The 20,441-nt window shown below is 37.6% G+C and overlaps 1 protein-coding gene across 1 annotated transcript in view; it reads left to right on the forward strand.

Moving 5' to 3' along the window:
- Nucleotides 1-20,441, forward strand: part of LOC126412765 (neurobeachin) — a 1,487,907-nt gene that overhangs the window by 729,542 nt on the left and 737,924 nt on the right. Inside the window, exons 32-35 of the mRNA XM_050082518.1 lie at nucleotides 5,432-5,607; nucleotides 7,589-7,736; nucleotides 7,932-8,058; nucleotides 14,631-14,767. Of these exons, the coding sequence (XP_049938475.1) occupies nucleotides 5,432-5,607; nucleotides 7,589-7,736; nucleotides 7,932-8,058; nucleotides 14,631-14,767 (588 nt within the window). The remainder of the gene's footprint in view (nucleotides 1-5,431; nucleotides 5,608-7,588; nucleotides 7,737-7,931; nucleotides 8,059-14,630; nucleotides 14,768-20,441) is intronic.

Below are 20,441 nucleotides of genomic sequence, written 5' to 3' on the forward strand. Positions count from 1 at the left end.
ACTGTATGGAGAGTGCTACGGGAGAACCAGTTGTTTCCGTACCATGTACAGCGTGTGCAGGCACTATCAGCAGCTGATTGGCCTCCACGGGTACACTTCTGCGAATAGTTCATCCAACAATGTGTCAATCCTCATTTCAGTGCAAATGTTCTCTTTACGGATGAGGCTTCATTCCAACGTGATCAAATTGTAAATTTTCACAATCACCATGTGTGGGCTGACGAGTTTCCACTCGCAATTGTGCAATCATGTCATCAACACAGATTTTCTGTGAACGTTTGGGCAGGCATTGTTGATGATGTCTTGATTGGGTCCCATGTTCTTCCACCTATGCTCAATGGAGCATGTTATCATGATTTCATACGGGATACTCTACCTGTGCTGCTAGAACATGTGCCTTTACAAGTACGACACAACGTGTGGTTCATGCACAATGGAGCTCCTGCACATTTCAGTCAAAGTGTTTGTACGCTTCTCAACAACAGATTCAGTGACTGATGGATTGGTAGAGATGGACCAATTCCATGGCCTCCACGCTCTCCTGACCTCAACCCTCTTGACTTTCATTTATGGGGGCATTTGAAAGCTCTTGTCTATGCAACCCCGGTACCAAATGTAGAGACTCTTTGTGCTCGTATTGTGGATGGCTGTGATACAATACGCCATTCTCCAGGCTTGCATCAGCGCATCAGGGATTCCATGCAACGGAGGGTGGATGCACGTATCCTCGCTAACGAAGGACATTTTGAACATTTCCTATAACAAAGTGTTTGAAGTCATGCTGGTATGTTCTGTTGCTGTGTGTTTCCATTCCATGATTAATGTGATTTGATGAGAAGTAATAAAATGAGCTCTAACATGGAAAGTAAATGTTTCTGGACACATGTCCACATAACATATTTTCTTTCTTTGTGTGTGAGGAATGTTTCCTGAAAGTTTGGCGTTACCTTTTTGTAACACCCTGTATAGTGTACTGGCCAGTGACTTGTGCACATGGTATGTAAGTGGGTGTACAATTTTTCACATTGCCTCCTTTTCTGTTTTTTGCATTAGTTTTATGTCATTCTTACCATTCACGACAAACTGCACTTTTTGTAGCCAGTTATGAGTGGGTTCATGATGTTTTGACGTTATTTGTGGTACTGTTGATGGCGTTGTGTGTAATGTTACACTTACATAATATTTGTATATCACTTCTTTTTTTTATTTTCCCAGCTTAGATCTAAAGATGATTGCTAGACAGATCAATATTGTTAATCATTAATAAAACAAATAGTGCTACAGATTGTGTTTGTTCATTCACTTGAGAAAAAAAAAAATGACTTGAAAAGGCATTGGAAGATTAAGATGTCAAAGATAGTTTGCTGGTAACTGTGTTAGTTTCAGTTTAGAGAGACTAGATGGATCTGACTGAGAAAGTGAATTTGTATTATAGTGAAGAGAGATTTCAAAATGGAATGCAGAGAATGATTAATAATTCAGGAAAAGGGGAGAGAGAGATGGAGGGAGGGAGGTAGATAGGTAGGTAGGTAGGTAGGAAGGAAGGAAGGATATTTCTCTAGTGCAGGGCGGTTTTCCCCAGTTGTGTTCAGGGAACACTGGTGTTCCGCAGGAACTGAATAACTATTCTGTGAAAAGCTATTGATAAGACAGCAGTTTTCTTTCTACATTTTTCCTTACTTTTAAAAAAAATTGTTATGATTTGAGTGTTATTAGTTATGATTTAAAATTGAAATGATTATTGAATAAATCCAGTTTTTCCCATCCTTTAAAATTCTATCAGTTTTATTAATCTTCAAAATAACAAGTTGTTCTATCAAAGTACCAGGTTTCTGAAAGTGTTCTGTCAGAGGAAATGTTTGAGAGCCCCTGACCTAGTGTTCATTAATCTGTTCTCCAGTTAGTAGTGGTCATTTCAATATAAAAAGCTGTTCTGAACATGTTATATTAAAAATGCCATAACTGGTACATTGTGAAAGACAGTATCAGCTGTTGCTGCCTAAAATCTCTCAAAAATTTAGGAAAAGAAGACAAGTTTGAAATCTCTGCTGTAGAACTAACCTCAATAAAACTAATCATCATTTGCCTGTACAGAAGTCCAAACTAAAACATAAGAATACTCTTTAACCAACTTGAAGGTAGTCTTGATAGTATCAGGGACTTAAACAAAACAGTTATAATATGTGGAGACTTGAACATTAACTTTAACAAAGTTTCAGAAGATAGAGATGATCTTATGGCTATCCAGCACCACTATTGATGTGATACTGATAATACTGATAATACTGTTAAACAAGGAAAGCCATGAATATGCAGCTATAAACTTCAACACAGGTTTCAGTGACCACCATGCACAGCTTCTTGAAATATCTTCAATGCCAAACTTAACTAAACAAACAGAAACAATAAAAATAGGAAGAACCTTCAGCCATAAAAACGTTGAATACTTTAGGAATTTATATAGAAGGAAACATGGACTGAAATGTACAGATACGAAAACACAGATGAGAAGTTCAACATATTTGTGGATATATTTACACATTATTTTAACATGTCATTTCCAGCTAAAAATCAGAAAATCAACTGTAGTAGGCTTAACAGAAAAAAGTTGCTGGTTGACAACAGATATGAAAATGTCATGTGCTAGAAAACGAAGATTATATGAGATCTCCAAGTCTTCCATAGTGTCTCGTGAATTCCTTGCATATTTCAAGAATTATAAAATGATACTTAAAAAGTGATCAAATAAGCTAAAGTAATTTCGAATGACTGCTATATAAATAACACCAATAACAAAATGAAAGCCATGTGGAGTATAGTGAAACAGCAAGCTGACATTGTTTCTCCTCAGAATCCCAGTATTAAATTGAATTGTAATGGCAAAGAAATTAATGATTGTAAAGAAATAGAAAATGTGTTCAATACTTATTTTAGCAATATAAGTGAGCAATTAATCGCGGAAATTGAACCTTGCAATACAAACTGGCCAGTATCATTGGTAAATACCAACATAAATCCTACTTAACTGTTTCTCTTTCCAACAACCCAGAAAGAAGTCCTGTCCGGTACCAGAACTTTAAAAGTGAATTATTCCACTGGAACAGATAGCATCCCAGACAGCCTTATTAAAAAATGTGGAGATCTCATTAGTGAACCATTAGCTCACCTTTATAATAGTTCCTTTTAAACCGGGATTTTTCCCATCATGCCTAAAAACAGCTAAGTTCAAACCGGTACTCAAAAAAGGTAAAAAGGATGGAGTAGCTAACTACGTGCACATTGCTCAACTATCTGTATTCTCAAAAATCGTGGAAAAACTTTTTCAAACGAGAGTTTTAGATTTTCTGTAAGAGCACAAAATACTATCCACAGCACCACATGGTTTCAGGAAGGGCTGATCAACTGATACAGCAATTTTTGCACTATTAAGTGAAGTGCTTCAGAGACTAGATAATGGTGAAAACGTCATTGGAAAATGTCAAGATCTCTCTAAGGCTTTTGATATCATAGATCACACAAAACTATTGCCTAAGCTTGACAACTTGGGGATTAGAGGACCATGTATCAACTGGATAAAGTCATACCGAAGCAGTCAAAAACAAGTGGCTGGAGTGCAACTTCAAAATTTCATTAACAACGCTATTCAGACTATGAAACCATTAAGTATGGAGTGTCATAAGGTTCAGTTCTGGGACCTCTTCTATTTCTTTTGTATGTAAATGACCTTTGATCTAGAGCCCACCAACACCACCCTGAATAAAAAAGGAACCCTGTATTATGGGGAAGTTATTTGTAATAAACATCCCCCAAAAGTTAAATCAATAAATGACCCGGCAAATTTCAAGTCAACTGCTAAGGCATATTTGACTCACCACTGCTTCAATAGCCTCCACGAGTTCCTTCAGAAAGTTCTCTAATGATTTCTGTCTTTGCCTTAGTGATGTATCATATAAATGTTACTAGAACTTTAATGATTTACCATGTAAATGTTACTGTAATACAAACATTAATCTGCCAGTACAGTACGTGCTCTTTTTGTGTTAAAATATCTGCTTTTTATTTTTGTACAATATTTGCTCTGTATATTGTAACCCAGTGATCATTTAATGTAGAAATAATGACATTAATGCAAATTTAATATTATATTTTGTTATACGTTGAGTTTTCCTACATCAGAATGTACTATTTGTGTACTATATGATTATCAGGACCAATAAAACTCTACTCTACTCTACTCTACTCTACTCTACTCTGTCTGGTTTTATATATTGCCTTGCCTGTGATGTTGTAGGATTACCAGTGGTGGGAGTTAAACAAGCAGTAGTGGGCTGGTGCATAATGCAGTTTTCACAATGAGAATGATTACAGAGGTAGGAACTTTGGAATAGGGATGACGTTTTGGAAATTTCATTTGGTGTGACAAGAATTTTGATAGAGTTAGGAAGGTAACTGAAATTGACAGTGAGTGCTGATTGGGAAAATGTGATAATCTCATTTCAGGGTTTCTTGCTGGAGTAATGTGTTGAGGAATTTGACACTCGAGAGATGGTATTGGTAGAGGTGTTGAAAATTTTTATATCAAAACAGAGATGTGTAGGATGCCTTTGCTGCAAGAAGGGAGTGTTAGATGTAGAAGCAGTGACAGATGTTGATGTGATGTAGAAGGGATGGCATATGTCATATATGAGGAATTGTTATTCGTTAATTGGTTCTATGTGGAATGAGTTCAGGATGTTAGACTCAGTGGTATAGGCATTAATGTTATGGATGGTGGCATTCATTGTGGAGAAGGTACAGGTGAACGTGAGTTAGGAAACTGAGTTAAGCTGTGGACTCAGTTATTCTTCACTACAAGTGAAGAGCACGAAGATGTTGGCAATACATATGTACCAATAACGAGAGGACAGGAGGGGTTTCTGTATGTTTTAAGAATTTGAAGTATGGATGTTAACTCTTTCATTTAGCACGTGAAATGGTTGGCACTGACAGGATTATTGTGGTTCCCATAGCTGTCCTTCTGATTTGTTAGTTTTCTGGCTTTGATCCTGATCTATAACAACTTCATCTTTTGGTATTGTCATTTAATTTTAATACAAAGACAAAACTTGTGGGGGTTATATGTATGAGAGTAAGCTAAATATCTTTTTGTAGATACTTTTCATTCACAACAGCGACACAGGAGCAGACTTGATAAATGTAACTGTAATGTTTAATGATCTTTTAATTGATGTAAAGCTCCTGTCCATTAATATCTGCATGGTTTTATTTCTCTCAAAATTTTATTACACACACACACACACACACACACACACACACACACACACACACACACACACACACACAGAATGTGACTACAGTCTAATGGCTAACTGATTTGTTACAAACCTGACTTCCATATTCACATTGTGTATTAATTAATGGGATTTTTCAGTCACAATGTGCACAGACACTTCTTGACCGCCGAGAGGAAGAGAGGATGTGTGACCATTTAATCACAGCTGCCCGCCGTAGGGACAATGTTATAGCAAGTAGACTTTTGGAAAAAGTTCGCAACATTATGTCCAACAAGCATGGAGCATGGGGATACATGGACCCACAAGCAGCAAAGTATGTAATTTTTAGCAGGAAGTTCAAGACTTCACATATATTTTTAATTTGCACTCATTTTGCTGTGTAATAAGCCTAGTAAAACCTTCACCTGCAGGCAATTGCATTGGTTAGAGTATACTCCCTGCATTCCTGTCACTGTCTAATTTTCTAAGAGTATGGATGATTTTTATTTTATTTTATTTTATTTTTTTTTAATTTTTTTTCATAAGCTCAGAAGAGTTCATTACATGTGGATTGTATTCTTCACTATTGTATGTGAAGCATGTTCTGTATCTTTCTTTACATAATTTTAAATTATTATCATGGATAGCAAGCATGATGAAATCATTGTATCAGTATGTTCTCAAAGATAAAAAATAAAGTCTAGCATACCTAGTACTTTTTTCTCCTGTGTTGGCAGTAAAGAAATATTTTGACATAATTTTTGTTACAAGTTGTGACACAGGTACGAAAATGTTTCCAGCAATCCAGAAAAATATTTGCTTTATTATAATTCCAGTCTTGGACCACATTTTTTACTCGTAACCAAGTTACTAATTTTCGTTGGTAATGGCCAGCATCAGACTTAGAAAATATAAGCACATAGAGGTATCCTAATTTACAAAACACTCATAATTATATAAATGTAAAGCAGAAACCAACTGTAAACAACTGTACAACATATCCACACCACAGTAAAAATGTGTTGCATTACATGTAACACACCATTACATGTGCGTTATGTATGCTTCAGTGGTGCTCGTTACATACCATAGTTTTTTTGTTTGATGAAGCTGAAATGACCATTGGTTTTGACTGCACCATGTAATGGTGTGATATATGTAATGCAACATGTTTTTACTCAGGTATGGATATGTTGTACAGCTGTTTTATAGTTGATTTCTGCTTTGCATTCATTTAGTTAGGAGTGTTTTGTAAAACAGTTGATCTCTACATGCTTGTATTTTCTAGATCTGAAGATGTTCATTACCTGCTAAAATTAATAAACCTGATTACAAATAAACATTGTGATCCAAGACTGAGATTATAACAAAGCATAATTATTCTTTTTTGTAGCTTCTTGTGTGATTGTATACGTGGGTCATTTGCAAGAATAACTTGTGACGCATTAAAAAGCCAGCTCAGGAAGGCTGTAGATTTTACACGACATACATTGTTATATATTTTAAATAATGATTGTGACAGATAGTAGCCTGTTTCAGCATGGTTACAGGACCACCATATACGGGCCAATATATGATGATAATGTTTGTGTTTTTTGGAAGAGTAGAATACAGATAAATTCCAAATACCATCTGCTATAGACAAGTACATTTCACACTGAACATAAAACAATGATGAAGCTGGTACTGTAGATAAAAGATTGTAATCAACTTTTTGGTGATACTGATATAGTGGAATAAAAGGCACTACATGCAGATCAGGAAGAAGTCACAGAGATAGGGCCACTTTTCACATGTGGGAAGAGAGATGCATGGTTGACAAATAATATTGGCTTGAGAATGACCATAATGTATATAATGCTGCACCATAGGTATAGCTTTGTACTACTGACACTATAAAAGTGACAGCCTATCTGTATATAATAACTCTTGCTCTAAGAATAAAATAAGGGAAGGGCAACCATTTACCTATAGAGGATTGGTGCATAGCATACAGAAACACGTAATAGAAAACAGTTAACACTTGCTTTTGAGCTCATGCTCTTTTTTCTAGTAACACCGCACACAACCACCAAAATGTACAAGTTTGCAATAGCAGCGAGACTGTTGCCATGAGCGGCAGGATAGGTAAATGGTTGCCTTTCCAGTACTGTTACATGTTGCTCTATGAGCATAGATATGTATTGTAGAGCATGTAATTATATGGTACACAGTATACATCCAGTGATTGTAAGTTGCTTTTGAGTATAGGAGAAAATACATTTAATATTTAGAAATGATATGTATAGCCACACTAAAATGTGTCATTGCTGCAGAATGAATGAATTCTGGAAACTGGATGCCTGGGAGGATGATGCTAGACGCAGAAAGAGATTTGTCCATAATCCGCTGGGTTCAAGCCATCCAGAGGCAACTCTTAAGGCTGCACTTGAACATGGGGCTCCAGAAGATGCAATCCTGCAGGTATTTTTGCATACGTGCCACTCTGCCAGTTCATAGTAGAATCTGGGTGTAGTAGAAGCGTATCACATTTATCCCTGGCACAGTTAAATGGACTGATACAAGTGCTGGTCATTTGCTTGTTATAGTTTCTGTAATAGGGGAGAACTGAACATAAGGAAGCTATTTAGGATATGGAGAAAACACTTTTGTTTGCAGGCAAGAGAAGAGTTCCATGCACAGCTCGCAGCATCCCGCGCACAACAGCAGCAACTGCAGTCTAATGATCTGATGGATGACAGTGAACTGCTAGCTGATGACCGTGATCTTGATGTTGATCTCACTGGTGGGTAATATTCAATCCTTGCAGTTTCCTTCCTTTTGCTGATTTCTGGAGTTCCACTAATCACCACCATACATGCACTCCCTGAAGACATTTGGCTGGGTGGCTGATGGCTCCCCATCTGAAAGGATACAGATACAGCTCCAGAGCAAACATACTCGATCGGCACTGAAAGGTTTCCCTTGCTGTTAGGATAGCCTGTCAGCATTTAGCCAAGCATGTGACCTGGAGATGTAATGTGCTGTGTGAATAATACATGAAACAAAACTCAACACAGTGAAGCCAACAAAAAATGGGAATAACAGTGCTATTGTACACTGCATTGAATGGTGTACTGATGTTGGTAGTGACCTGTGGTCCAAAAGCATACATTGTTTCATGACTGTTGTCAATTTGGCTATTCTTATCAGCTACCATACTGAGTGTCTTCTGGGAGTGTGTGATTAGTGTGTAGCTGAAACGCATGTACTCCTAGTACTCAATCTCCTTCTGCTCTAATAAGAAAGAGCAAATTATCCTAGTAGTTGCATGTGCCAGTGCAGGGAAATGTACAGTTAATTTTGTATCAAACCAAACAGAACTATCAGAAGTTTATAGAGCACCACATGAAAAACATGATTTCTATTTACTTATAGGGTGAAGCTTAAAATAGATTTAATATGTAGAGTAACAGTTACGGATCTGTAACTGACAAAAAAATGGCATTTACTCCCAAAATAATCTCCATTACTGATTGTGAACTTTTTGCTGTGTTTCACACTTGTAAAATTCAACACTGCATGTTTAAATCTCTGCTTCACAACTGTTGTAATAACAGTGTTACAATGCGTCCATGCACTACATCATTCATTAACCTGAAAAAGCAGAAGTAATCTCAATAATTTGAAAGAACATATGAAGATACCTCTACTTTTGTGAAATGTCATCTTCACTTGGCTACTTTAAAAGCTATGTGTAAGCACAGAAAGAAGGGCACCTGAAAAGGAACAAGAAACTGAATGCTGTAGTAATAATAATGTCATGTAGAAATGCCATAAATAAATTTAATCCACGAAACAAGTAAAAAGAAAAACAATAACGGATGATATCTTGCCCATTCCTTTTCCAACACCAAAGACCAAAATCAGGTGAGAGGCCTTTCTTTGACCACTTTCTTCAACATGCAATGCATTGGACTCCCCTCAAGGCATACAACTTTCAGGATAATAAAATAAGACAATAAATAAAAATGGAAGCGTAACTTTCTGTGCAGTGTTGTATAACTATGCATACAGAGTGTATTTAAACTCTCTCAAATGGCACAAGAGGCATTTTAGGGATGTGTTTGACTGTCAAGATGTAAATAATGCATGATATCTACTGGCTCAATACAAAGTAATTTTATTTCATGTTGTTGCCACCTCAACTATTATGCAGGTACTTTAAAGTGGTAGTTTTAGGTAGGAAGTGTTGTTTTGAATTATGGTTATGTAAGATACTTGTAGAGATTGAGTTTGAACTACTGTGTTTACAACACTGCCAACCTCAGCAAACAACTGTACTGTGACTGTTAGTGAATGCTTTAAGTTCTCCGCTTTACTTTTTGTGTTGTATGTTAGTGGTTGTTTTCTTTTCTTATTCTCAGATGTTTGAAGAGACTAGTTCTGGACCATAACTGGGTTTGAGTATGACCCTCATAACAGCATAGGTGATCAGTGACCCAAACAAGCGTTACATCAGTTCTGCTTTCATGGTAGCGTAGAGCACAGAACACAGACATAGTCCACCAGCAACATGAGATGGTGGCCTTAGCTTGTCCCCCCACTCCACTCCTTTCCCTCAGGTGGTCTAAGTTCTCATTTGTCTACATTCTCCTGACTGCCATATCGCTCAATCAGACAATATAGCCAAGACCTCGTGGAGAATTGTAAATCAATTTCGCAAAGCCACACCGAAGCCAGAAACTGAAATTTTAATTATAAGACATGAAGGAAACACAATTAAAGATCCTAATAAAGTCTGCAATGTTTTCAATAAATACTTTATATCTGCAGCTGTTAGTCCAATTAATAACACAGTTGTGAGTAGTGAGGTAAAGATCTGCCCCTTTGAAGAGCCACCTTTTGAATTCAAACAAGTAAGTGAAAAAGAAATAGGCAGGATAATAAATAACCTAAAGAATAAGTTCTCATCTGGATGGGATGGTTTGAGTAGTATCGTGATTAAAAAATGTAATAAGGAATTAGTTAAAATAATCACCCACCTGGTAAACTGCAGTATCAGAGAACATACATTTCCAAATGTATTGAAATGGAGCACAGTTAAACCAGTGCATAAAAAAGGATCCAAGGAAGAGGTTTCAAATTTCAGGCCCGTATCATTAATACCTGTCTTCAGCAAAGTATTTGAAGTTGTGCTGCTGACACAACTTAGTGACTATTTCTTGAAAAATAAGTTCCTAACAGAGACACAACACGGATTCCGAAAAGATCATAGTACTATCACAGCAATTACGGAATTTCTTCACAAAACGTATGGTGCCCTTGATCAAGGAATGCAAACAGCTGGCATATTTCTAGACCTTACTAAAGCCTTTGACTCGGTAAACCATGAGTTACTTTTAAGTAAACTTGAGTCATACAATGTAAATGCTGCATCCATGCAATTGCTGGCTACATATTTATTTAACCGCAAGCAGTGTACAAAGCCGACTTACAAAATCAATAATCAGATCATTAATTTCCAGTCCAAATATGAGACACACACACAAGGTGTACCCCAGGGCTCAATTTTGGGCCCTTTCCTTTTCCTAGTGTACATAAATGATATAGAGCAACCTTTCAACTCCCAATTGGTAACCTATGCAGACGATACCTCACTGTTATTTCTTGGTAAACAAACTGATGAGTTAACGTTGGTAGCCACTGAGGGACTACAGCAAATAACTACTTATTTCCAAGATCAAGGTTTGAAAGTTAATATCAGTAAATCTCAGTTATTGCCATTTAAACTTACAAACTCACACCAAACCTCTATCAGTAACATAGGTGGAATTGAAGTAGTGGACACAGAAGGCTGCAGATTTCTAGGTATTCACCTAGATGAAAATCTAAGATGGGTAAACCATATCAAATTTTTATGCAATAAAATCAGCAGTTCATTACATCTAATCAGCCAGTTATCAAAAGTAGTTCCACATCAGACATTAAAAACAATTTATTATGGAACCATTTTTCCACAGATTAATTACGGGATAGAGATATGGGGTTGTGCTGCCGACATACATATGAACAGAATATTAACCCTACAGAAAAGAGCAATCAGAATTATCCATGGATTAGGGTATAGAGATTCATGCAGGGAAATCTTTGTTCATCATAAATACCTCACAGTCTACTCACTGTATCTTTACAAATTAATTATATTTTTTGTGACACATCAAAACAAAGAAACAAAGTGCTCTGATATGCATGCCTATAATACAAGAAATAAAGACTGCTACTACAGACAAAGAACAAAATTAAAAACAACAGACCATAGTCCATGCATTAGTGGTCAAATATGGTACAACAGATTACCGAGCTCTATAAGGTGCCACAAAGGGAACTTATTCAAAGTGAAACTGAAACATTTCTTGATTGACAAGTGTTTATACTCTTTAAGTGAATATTAATATTAAACTAAAATAAATTATTGTGTATATATATATATATATATATATATATATATATATATATATATATATATATATATATATATATATATATTGCTGCTTGCCGTAAAGATGGCACATTAAGTTGCAGACCAGCACAACTAAAAGACACTTACACATTAGCTTTTGGCTAAAGCCTCCATCAGGAAAGGAAATACACACACATTCATTCACACAAGCAAGCACACTTGGCGCACACATGACCACAGTCTCAGGAAGCTCGAACGGAGTGCAAATGTCACAGAGAATGGAAGCAGCAATACTGACTGGGCAGAGGAGGGGAAAGGATAGCAGTGTGTGAGTCATTCCAATCCCGGGTTCCGCTCCAGGGATTGGAATGACTCCTTACCCTCTCCCTTAAAACTTACTTCGTTTCGTCTTCCCCTCTCCTTCCCTCTTTCCTGATGAGGCAACAGTTTGTTGCGAAAGCTTGAATTTTGTGTGTATCTTTGTGTTTGTTTGTGTGTCTATCGACCTGCCAGCGCTTTTGTTCGGTAAGTCACCTCATCTTTGTTTTTATATATAATTTTTCCCACGTGGAATGTTTCCTTCCATTATATATATATATATATATATATATATATATATATATATATATATATATATATATATATAATGGAAGGAAACATTCCACGTGGGAAAAATTATATATAAAAACAAAGATGAGGTGACTTACCGAACAAAAGCGCTGGCAGGTCGATAGACACACAAACAAACACAAAGATACACACAAAATTCAAGCTTTCGCAACAAACTGTTGCCTCATCAGGAAAGAGGGAAGGAGAGGGGAAGACGAAACAAAGTAAGTTTTAAGGGAGAGGGTAAGGAGTCATTCCAATCCCGGGAGCGGAACCCGGGATTGGAATGACTCACACACTGCTATCCTTTCCCCTCCTCTGCCCAGTCAGTATTGCTGCTTCCATTCTCTGTGACATTTGCACTCCGTTCGAGCTTCCTGAGACTGTGGTCATGTGTGCGCCAAGTGTGCTTGCTTGTGTGAATGAATGTGTGTGTATTTCCTTTCCTGATGGAGGCTTTAGCCAAAAGCTAATGTGTAAGTGTCTTTTAGTTGTGCTGGTCTGCAACTTAATGTGCCATCTTTACGGCAAGCAGCAATCTATCTTTTCCTTATATTTTTGATATTACAGCCTGGAGTGTTTCCATTGTTTGATGTCTAACTTACCTTTTCTGTATATGCTCCATGCCTTTTTAAATATTTTGGAGCTTTCTACTTTGGGTTTAAAATATCTCCTAGAGAGTGGAGAGAAAAAATTTGGGAGGGGAAGGGGGGCTGTGCTCTCCACAAATGTTCTGCTGCCTGAGTTGCTACTTCTCCTGTGTCGTATGCCTGTGACCTATCAAGGGAAATCCTACAGTTCCCCATCCCATAATGCAGGATCAGAACTCTGCAGCCAAGACCATTACAGAACTGACAGAGCATTTTTTATATGCTCCAGTTGGTTCCCAACAAAAGGATCCCTATAAGGACATCGAAGCCAAACAACAGGCATCAATTGATGTCAATATAAGCCACAGCTTGAAGGTGATTGCACATTGTAACCTCATCAGCTGTAGGCAGGGCCTCCACCATATTTGGATAAGCCTCCTCCCCCTCCCCCTAGCTGACATAGTGAGCATGCCTTTTCCAGCCCTGGGTGATATTTCTGTGAGAGGCCTCATAATGCATCTAGCATTGGAGTTCCTGATAACTAGCAAAACTCTCCTCCCTTGTGTCCCCTCTAACACTGCTAAAGGAGTGGCCAGTTTTTCAATTATAGGGCAAATGGCCACATGGACAGTCCCCCGCATTCATCTTCCGCCTTGAGCGACATTAACATATTACAAACTGGTGCTCTTTCTGTTGTTAGTGTGATGCTCCTGTATGGGATACAGTGAAATGTAAAAATTTACCTGCTACCTGGCTTGTGCATTCAATTGAATTCCATTTTTTATTTTATAACTATGTTATAAAACTAAAAAGTATCATTCAAAAGGGCAATGGTATCGTTCAAGGGGGCAATGAAACGATCCCAAGAAAGCAGGTGTTACAGATGTGAAAATTACCTAACCATCAGTTTAATAAGCCATGGTTGCAAAATACGAGGCGTGTTTTTTTAATTTCAAAATGGTACTTACTTAAAAAACACGCCTCGTACTAATGTTCTGAGGCATCAAGGGATCAGCAACTTAGTATTGGAGGGCAGCGTGGAGGGTAAAAATTGTAGAGCACTAAGCAGATTCAGAAGGATGTCAGTTGCAATAGGTAGTTGGAGATGAAGAAGCTTGCACAGATAGAGTAGCATGGAGAGCTGCATCAAACCAGTCTCTGGGCTGAAGACCACAACAACAACAACAAGACAGTTTAAAGAGAATACATGGAATTAATACAAAAATGTCATGTTCATAATGTAGGTTTGCAAAAATTATTTTAGTTTTGGGGCTAAATTTATTTACATGTAAAAAGAAACATTTCAGAAAGGTGCCTTGGCAGCAGATCCTGGAAGGAAAACAAGCGACAACTGAGGTGTCACATGTGACATACATGTTTATCTACCAGCGGTACATCCTGAGGCAGCATCTTCAGAGGGATGACTGTGGTCAAGAGTGGTTTCTGCTGTTTGTGAACTGCGGTCAGCTCCTCCTGCATCTGCATGCACTATGCGCACTCTCAATCTATACTACTACTAAAATTCACGTGAAAACATTAGGTAATTTTCATTTTGCAGAAGAGGAGGAACAGAGCTACATCTGGTGAATATGGCAGTTGAAGGACAACACTCATCTTGCTTTTAGTTGAAAATTCCAGAATAATGTAGACTGTGTGAGATCATGCTTTGTCATGGTGGAATACCCAGTTGCTCATAATATATTTATCTGATTGCAGGTCCTGTGAACATCAGTACTAAAGCAAAGCTGGTAGCACCAGGCATTGTAGCACCTGGCATGGTATCTATTACATCAACAGAGCTGTACTTTGAAGTAGACGAGGATGATCCTGAGTACCGGAAGATTGATTCTGAGGTAGGTTTGATGTATTAGCAGTTTAGTTGTTTTCTCTCCTGAGTTTTGTTGTAATTGCTTGATTGCTGTATAATTTACATCATCCAAAAGAATGGACCTTTCCTTCAAACCCAAGATTTAGCATGAAAGACAGATATATGCAATTTATTTGACAATGTGAGTAAAGAATTCCTCTTCAGATTGCAAGCTTGGTTTTTCGAAGAAGAAGATATTTTGAAAAATGAGTCGCTGGAGTCAGTCAAAAAGAGTCTTAAGTGGCAGCAGATTATTTTTGTCTTATTGGGAAGCAGTTGTTTTATAGCACTTACTTGAACCTGAAACCTACCATGATGTTGAATAGCTACACTGTAATTTTATAAAATATTTCTGTCACTAACAATCTAGCAGAGGTGTGAAGTGTCTTTCACTTGACAAGCTATTATTAATGCTAGTTTTTGTGACAAGGTTTTGAAACTTCACTACCAACTACTGTGCATGCACCAAGTCTAGTTGCACGAGTTGCTGATGAAAAGAAACGTTTTAGCTTGTTCCAACTTTGTTGACATGAAACTGGCAGTTGCATATAGTTCAATGTTAGTGATCATGCTGGTAGTGTGTCAACAAAGTTAAATATGAACTGGAGTACACAGAAAATTGTTAGCATCATAGCCATCTGTGCTATGCATGGTTGTGAGATTTCTGTGATGTTGACTACAAAATAAGGTAGCAACGTATTGCTGCATTTGATGCCATCCTACCAGATCTGAACACAGATGGATGCTGACTCTGAGCTGCAAGGAAAATTCATTCCAGTGGAAATAAATAGACAAATGAATTATGAAACATTCAAGCAAGGAGGATTGTCCAGTCTCAAGCAGTTATCATAAGTTATAACGAGACTATAATTAAAAAATTTTGAGGATGGCAAAATGAGAGGAAGTAAAGAGATCTAAGCTTGCTTCGTCACAGGTTGATTCTTAAATATTTTTGTTTACTGATGACAGTACCTTTGTAGTGAAACATGTTGAGTGCAACATAGGGAGTGTATCAAATACCACAGTTCAAGACATAATTTCATGCCTTGTAGAAAATAAATTGATGCTAAATTACTATAAGATTCTCGTTTTACAGTTTCTAACAGGCAATTCGACTGAGATTGACATTTTGACTACACAGAATGGGCACATGATTATTGAGTCTGAAAAATTCAAATTTATGAGTGTTTAAATAAATAGTAAGCTATCATGGGAAGTTTATGTTCAGGAACTTGTTCAAAAACACAATGCTGCTATATTTATTGTTACAACAAAGTGAAGGTCGAACTCAAAAATTAGTATACTTTGTTGATTTTAATTCGTGAATGACATATAGTATGGTGTTCTGGACTAACTCTTTCCATCACAAAGGCTGTTTTTGGCATGGAATCAGGCAGTTTGAGTAATATATGGTGTAAGCTCATGAACATCTTGTTGATCCCTGTTCAGGAGTCTGACACCGGCTGTACAGTATTGATGTCATTTGTTGTTAATAGTATGAGAGCTTATCCCCAAGAATTAGAATCTTTAACTCAGTTAATAGTAGGAAGAAATCCAATGTGAATTTGGATCACATCTCATTGACTCTTGTGCAGAAAGGCATATATCCATTTTCATCAAGCTACCATAAGAATTAAAACATCTTAGAGTCTAATCTGGCGAATTTGCTCTTGGAGCACTCCTTTTATCCTGTAAGGGAGTTCCTGGGAAAAAAAAATTATTTAGTTCCTGTGTCATATTTTTGGTTATGGTAATATACACAGAGGTGACAAACATCATGGTATACCTCGTAATAATGTGTCTGACCTCCTTTTCCCCAGCATAGTGCAATAACTCGAGGTGGCATGGACTCAGCAAGTCATTTGGAAGTCCCCTGCAAAAATGTTTGATGGGATTCATGTCGGATAATCTGGGCAGCCAAATCATTCACTCGAATTGTCCAGAATGTTCTTCACACCATCTTGAATATTTGTGGCCCACTCACATGATGCAATGTCATCCATAAAAATTCTGTTGTTGTTTGGGAACTTGAAGCTCATGAATGGCTGCAAGTCACCTCCAAGCAGCCAAACATAACCATTGCCAGTCAGTGATTGGTTCTGTTGCACTGGAGGACCCAATCCACTCCATATAAACGCTGCCTACACAATTATAAAGCCACCACCAACTTGCATGCCTCGTTGATAAGATGGGTCCATGGCTTCATGGGGTCTGTGTCACACTCAAACCCTACCAACAGCTCTTACCAAGTGAAATTGGGCCCATCTGACTGGAACAGATTTCCAGACATCTAGGGTCCAACTGATATGGTCATGAGCCCAGAAGAGAGGCTGCAGGTGATTTTGTGCTGCTAGCAAAGGCACTCACATCAGTCATCTGCTGCCATAGCCCATTACTGCCAAATTTTGCCTTGCTGTCCTAACAGGTACATTCATCGTACATCCCACATTGATTTCTGCAATTATTTCATCCAGTGTTGCTTGTCTTTTAGCACTGACACCTCTGTGCAAATACTGTTGCTCTCAGTTGTTAACTGAAGGCCCTCGGCCACTGCATTGTAATACCTGAAATTTGGTATTCTCAGCACACTCTCGACACAGTGGATCTCAGAATATGAATTCCCTAACAGTTTCAGAAATAGAATCTCCCTCGTGTCTAGCTCCAACTACCCTTCCACATTCAAAGTCTGTTAATTCCCGTTTTGCGGTCATAACCACGTTGGAAACCTTTCTACACGAATCACCTGAGTGCAAATTTCAGCTCCACTAATGCACTGCCCTTTTGTGCCCTGTGCCTTGTGCATGCGCTGCTTCCACTATTTGTGTATGTGCATAATGCTATCCCATGACTTTTGTCACCTCAGCGTACATTCACAGCTAGTCACCTGCATAGGATTCATCTGCGTTTTATTTTATCACTGTTGTATCATGTTCTGGCTCATTCCATAACCATGGAGATTTACTCTTCAATTTGGTCCCATGGAATTAGAGTGTAAAATAAAGTGAAAAACAGAAATTGAAATGTACACTGTTGTCATCATATCTATAGTCGTACATAGAACCCATTCATAAAACTGATTTCATGAAATGAATTTTTCAACCTAATGTTGTCATTTAAACTTTATTTTAATTGTGATAAACATCAAAAGTTTTCATTTGAATTGTAAAAGTACTGCTCCACGATTTTTTAAAAGTAGTATAGTCTCAGTGCTGCAATAAAGTACTGTGTTTTGCAGTGTTACTGCCGGATTTATTATCAATATCAGAGCTGTATAACAGAGGAAGTAATGCGGCTAAATGACTTGTAAAGGAAACTTATTTTTGCTGTACAAGATCAGCTGCTTCTTATTCACAGTAATTTCACGATAGTGTTAAAATGAAACCATCATCACTTATTACTAAACTGGATGTGAGATACGCAGTCTTCTTCCGACTCAGACCTTGTATAAGATGTGATCAAAAAGTAATATAAAGTTGTTTTTCTTAAAGAATCTTTATTTACTTATCAACATCAGGTTTGTCCCCTTCAAAGTAATCCCTATCAGATATAGTGAACTTGTGCTGACGCTTTTTCCAATCTTGGAAGCACTTCTGGAACTCACTTTTCATTGTAGTGTTCAGTTCCTTCAGTGATTCTGTTTTTATCTCATCAGTGGCGGCTAACGATGTCCTTTCATGATTCCCTTCAGCCTGGTCAGTAGACAGTAGTCACAGGGGGCCATGTCCGGAGAATATAGTGGCTGATGCAGCGTAAAAGTTTTGTTTTTGCCAAAAAATCATGAACAAGTATTGAGGTGTGAGTGGGAGCATTATCAGGATGCAATTTTCACAAGTGGTTTTGCCACATTTCTGGTCATTTCTTCAGATTGCTTCACACAAATGGAACATGACTTCCAGGTAGCATTCCTTATTGACCGTATGACCTTAAGGCAGGATCTCGTGGTGCACTATCTCATTGTATGTGAAGAAAACAGTGAGAAGTATCTTCACATGTGATGGAACGTGTCGAATTTTTTTCGGTCTTGGCTCTTCAGGGACTTTCCTTTGGGACGATTAGGCCTTGGTTTCAAAGTCTCATATACTCATATACTCATGTTTTGTCACTTGTTATAACCTTCTTTAGAAGTTCTGGATCATTGATGAATTCATTCAGCTATTCCTGAGTAAAGTCTATGTGATGCCATTTTTCATCAGAATTCAGTAATTCTGGAATGAACTTTGCTGCTAGACATTTCATGTCCAAACCATCCAAAAAAATTGCTTGGCATGAGCCAAAGGATATGCTGACACCATCAGCCAACCTCTGATGGTGATTCGGCACTTTTTACAGAACAATTTCCCGTAGTTCTTACACATTGCCATCAGTAATTGATGTGTTGGGGCATCCTGGGTGGTCAACATCTTCAGTGTCTCCTTGTGACCCTCTTTGAAATATTTATACTACCTGTAAACTCTTGTCTGATTCATAGTACATGTGTCAAAACCCACAGTCAACATTTCCAATGCGGTGCTTCCATTTTTTCAAGCACAATTTAATGCAGATTCTTTGAACACCTTTTTCAAAAGTAAAAATTTGCTGAGCGCTCAAAAACATGTGTAACCTTTTTGAATGTCAACAAGAAACTAAATATTCAAAATTGAAACTACAAACATACATCAGGAACATGTGTATGAACAAGATAAGTTTTTTTGAAAAAATCCCATTAAAGCCCATTAAATTAAAAAAATTCTGTTACTTTTTTATCACACTTCGTATGTTTTTCATTCAGGTCCATGGTGCAAGGTGTTCTTCATCTAAAATTCACTGCATATGTATGGGATTTTTCATTTACACGCATAACCCTTCACAACTGAGGTAAACATTGCAAGATTTGCGTAATGGGCTATCAAAAAATTTCTGTTTGAGGACAATAGTGAAGTGTATATGCAACATAGTATGATTTCATTGCTGGTATACAAGCACTGACATGTAGGCAATGGATTAGTGTGGCATTTGTGTCTTTCCAACATTTGTCTGGTAAATGCAGAATCATGAACTATGGATGTTATTACCAAATGTGTCCATACATGACCAATTCTTTTCTTGACTGCCAAGGGACAAACACTTGTAGACATCTGTCGGAGAATGAAGAATGTTGTGGGACAGAATGCCTATTGAAAAATTAGGTTTTATGCTTGTCACGATTCGACACAAGATGCCTGTCGATCTGGAATGCCAGCCTCATCCATTACAGATGATGCCAGCTCAACTGGGAGACACTTGAGTATCCATCCTGTGGTCTGATCTCTTCCCATACAATTATCATGCCTATAGTGTTTTTTAGGGTTGACGATTCCTGTTGGCTGAGGATGTGCAGTGGCAGTTACGGACTTCTTCAAGCAGCAGGAGATGGTATTTTACAAAATGGGTATCTTGAACCTGATGTGTCGGTTGGATGAATTCCTCAATGTTCACAGCATATGGTAGAATTTTGGCCATCCTTCTGTTACAATGAGGGGGGGGGGGGGGGGGGGGGGGGGAGAGGAGGAGTGCATATGCTGAATTTCTAATGTATTCATTTATCTTAATATTTAGGTAAGGATTTCCATTTTATCTTTTTGACACTATCTGAACCTTTTCTTTTTTTTAAGAGTATGTAACAGCAGCCACATCTCAGATGT

The sequence above is a fragment of the Schistocerca serialis genome, chromosome 7 (assembly GCF_023864345.2).
Source record: "Schistocerca serialis cubense isolate TAMUIC-IGC-003099 chromosome 7, iqSchSeri2.2, whole genome shotgun sequence".
Taxonomy (NCBI): Eukaryota; Metazoa; Arthropoda; class Insecta; order Orthoptera; family Acrididae; genus Schistocerca; species Schistocerca serialis.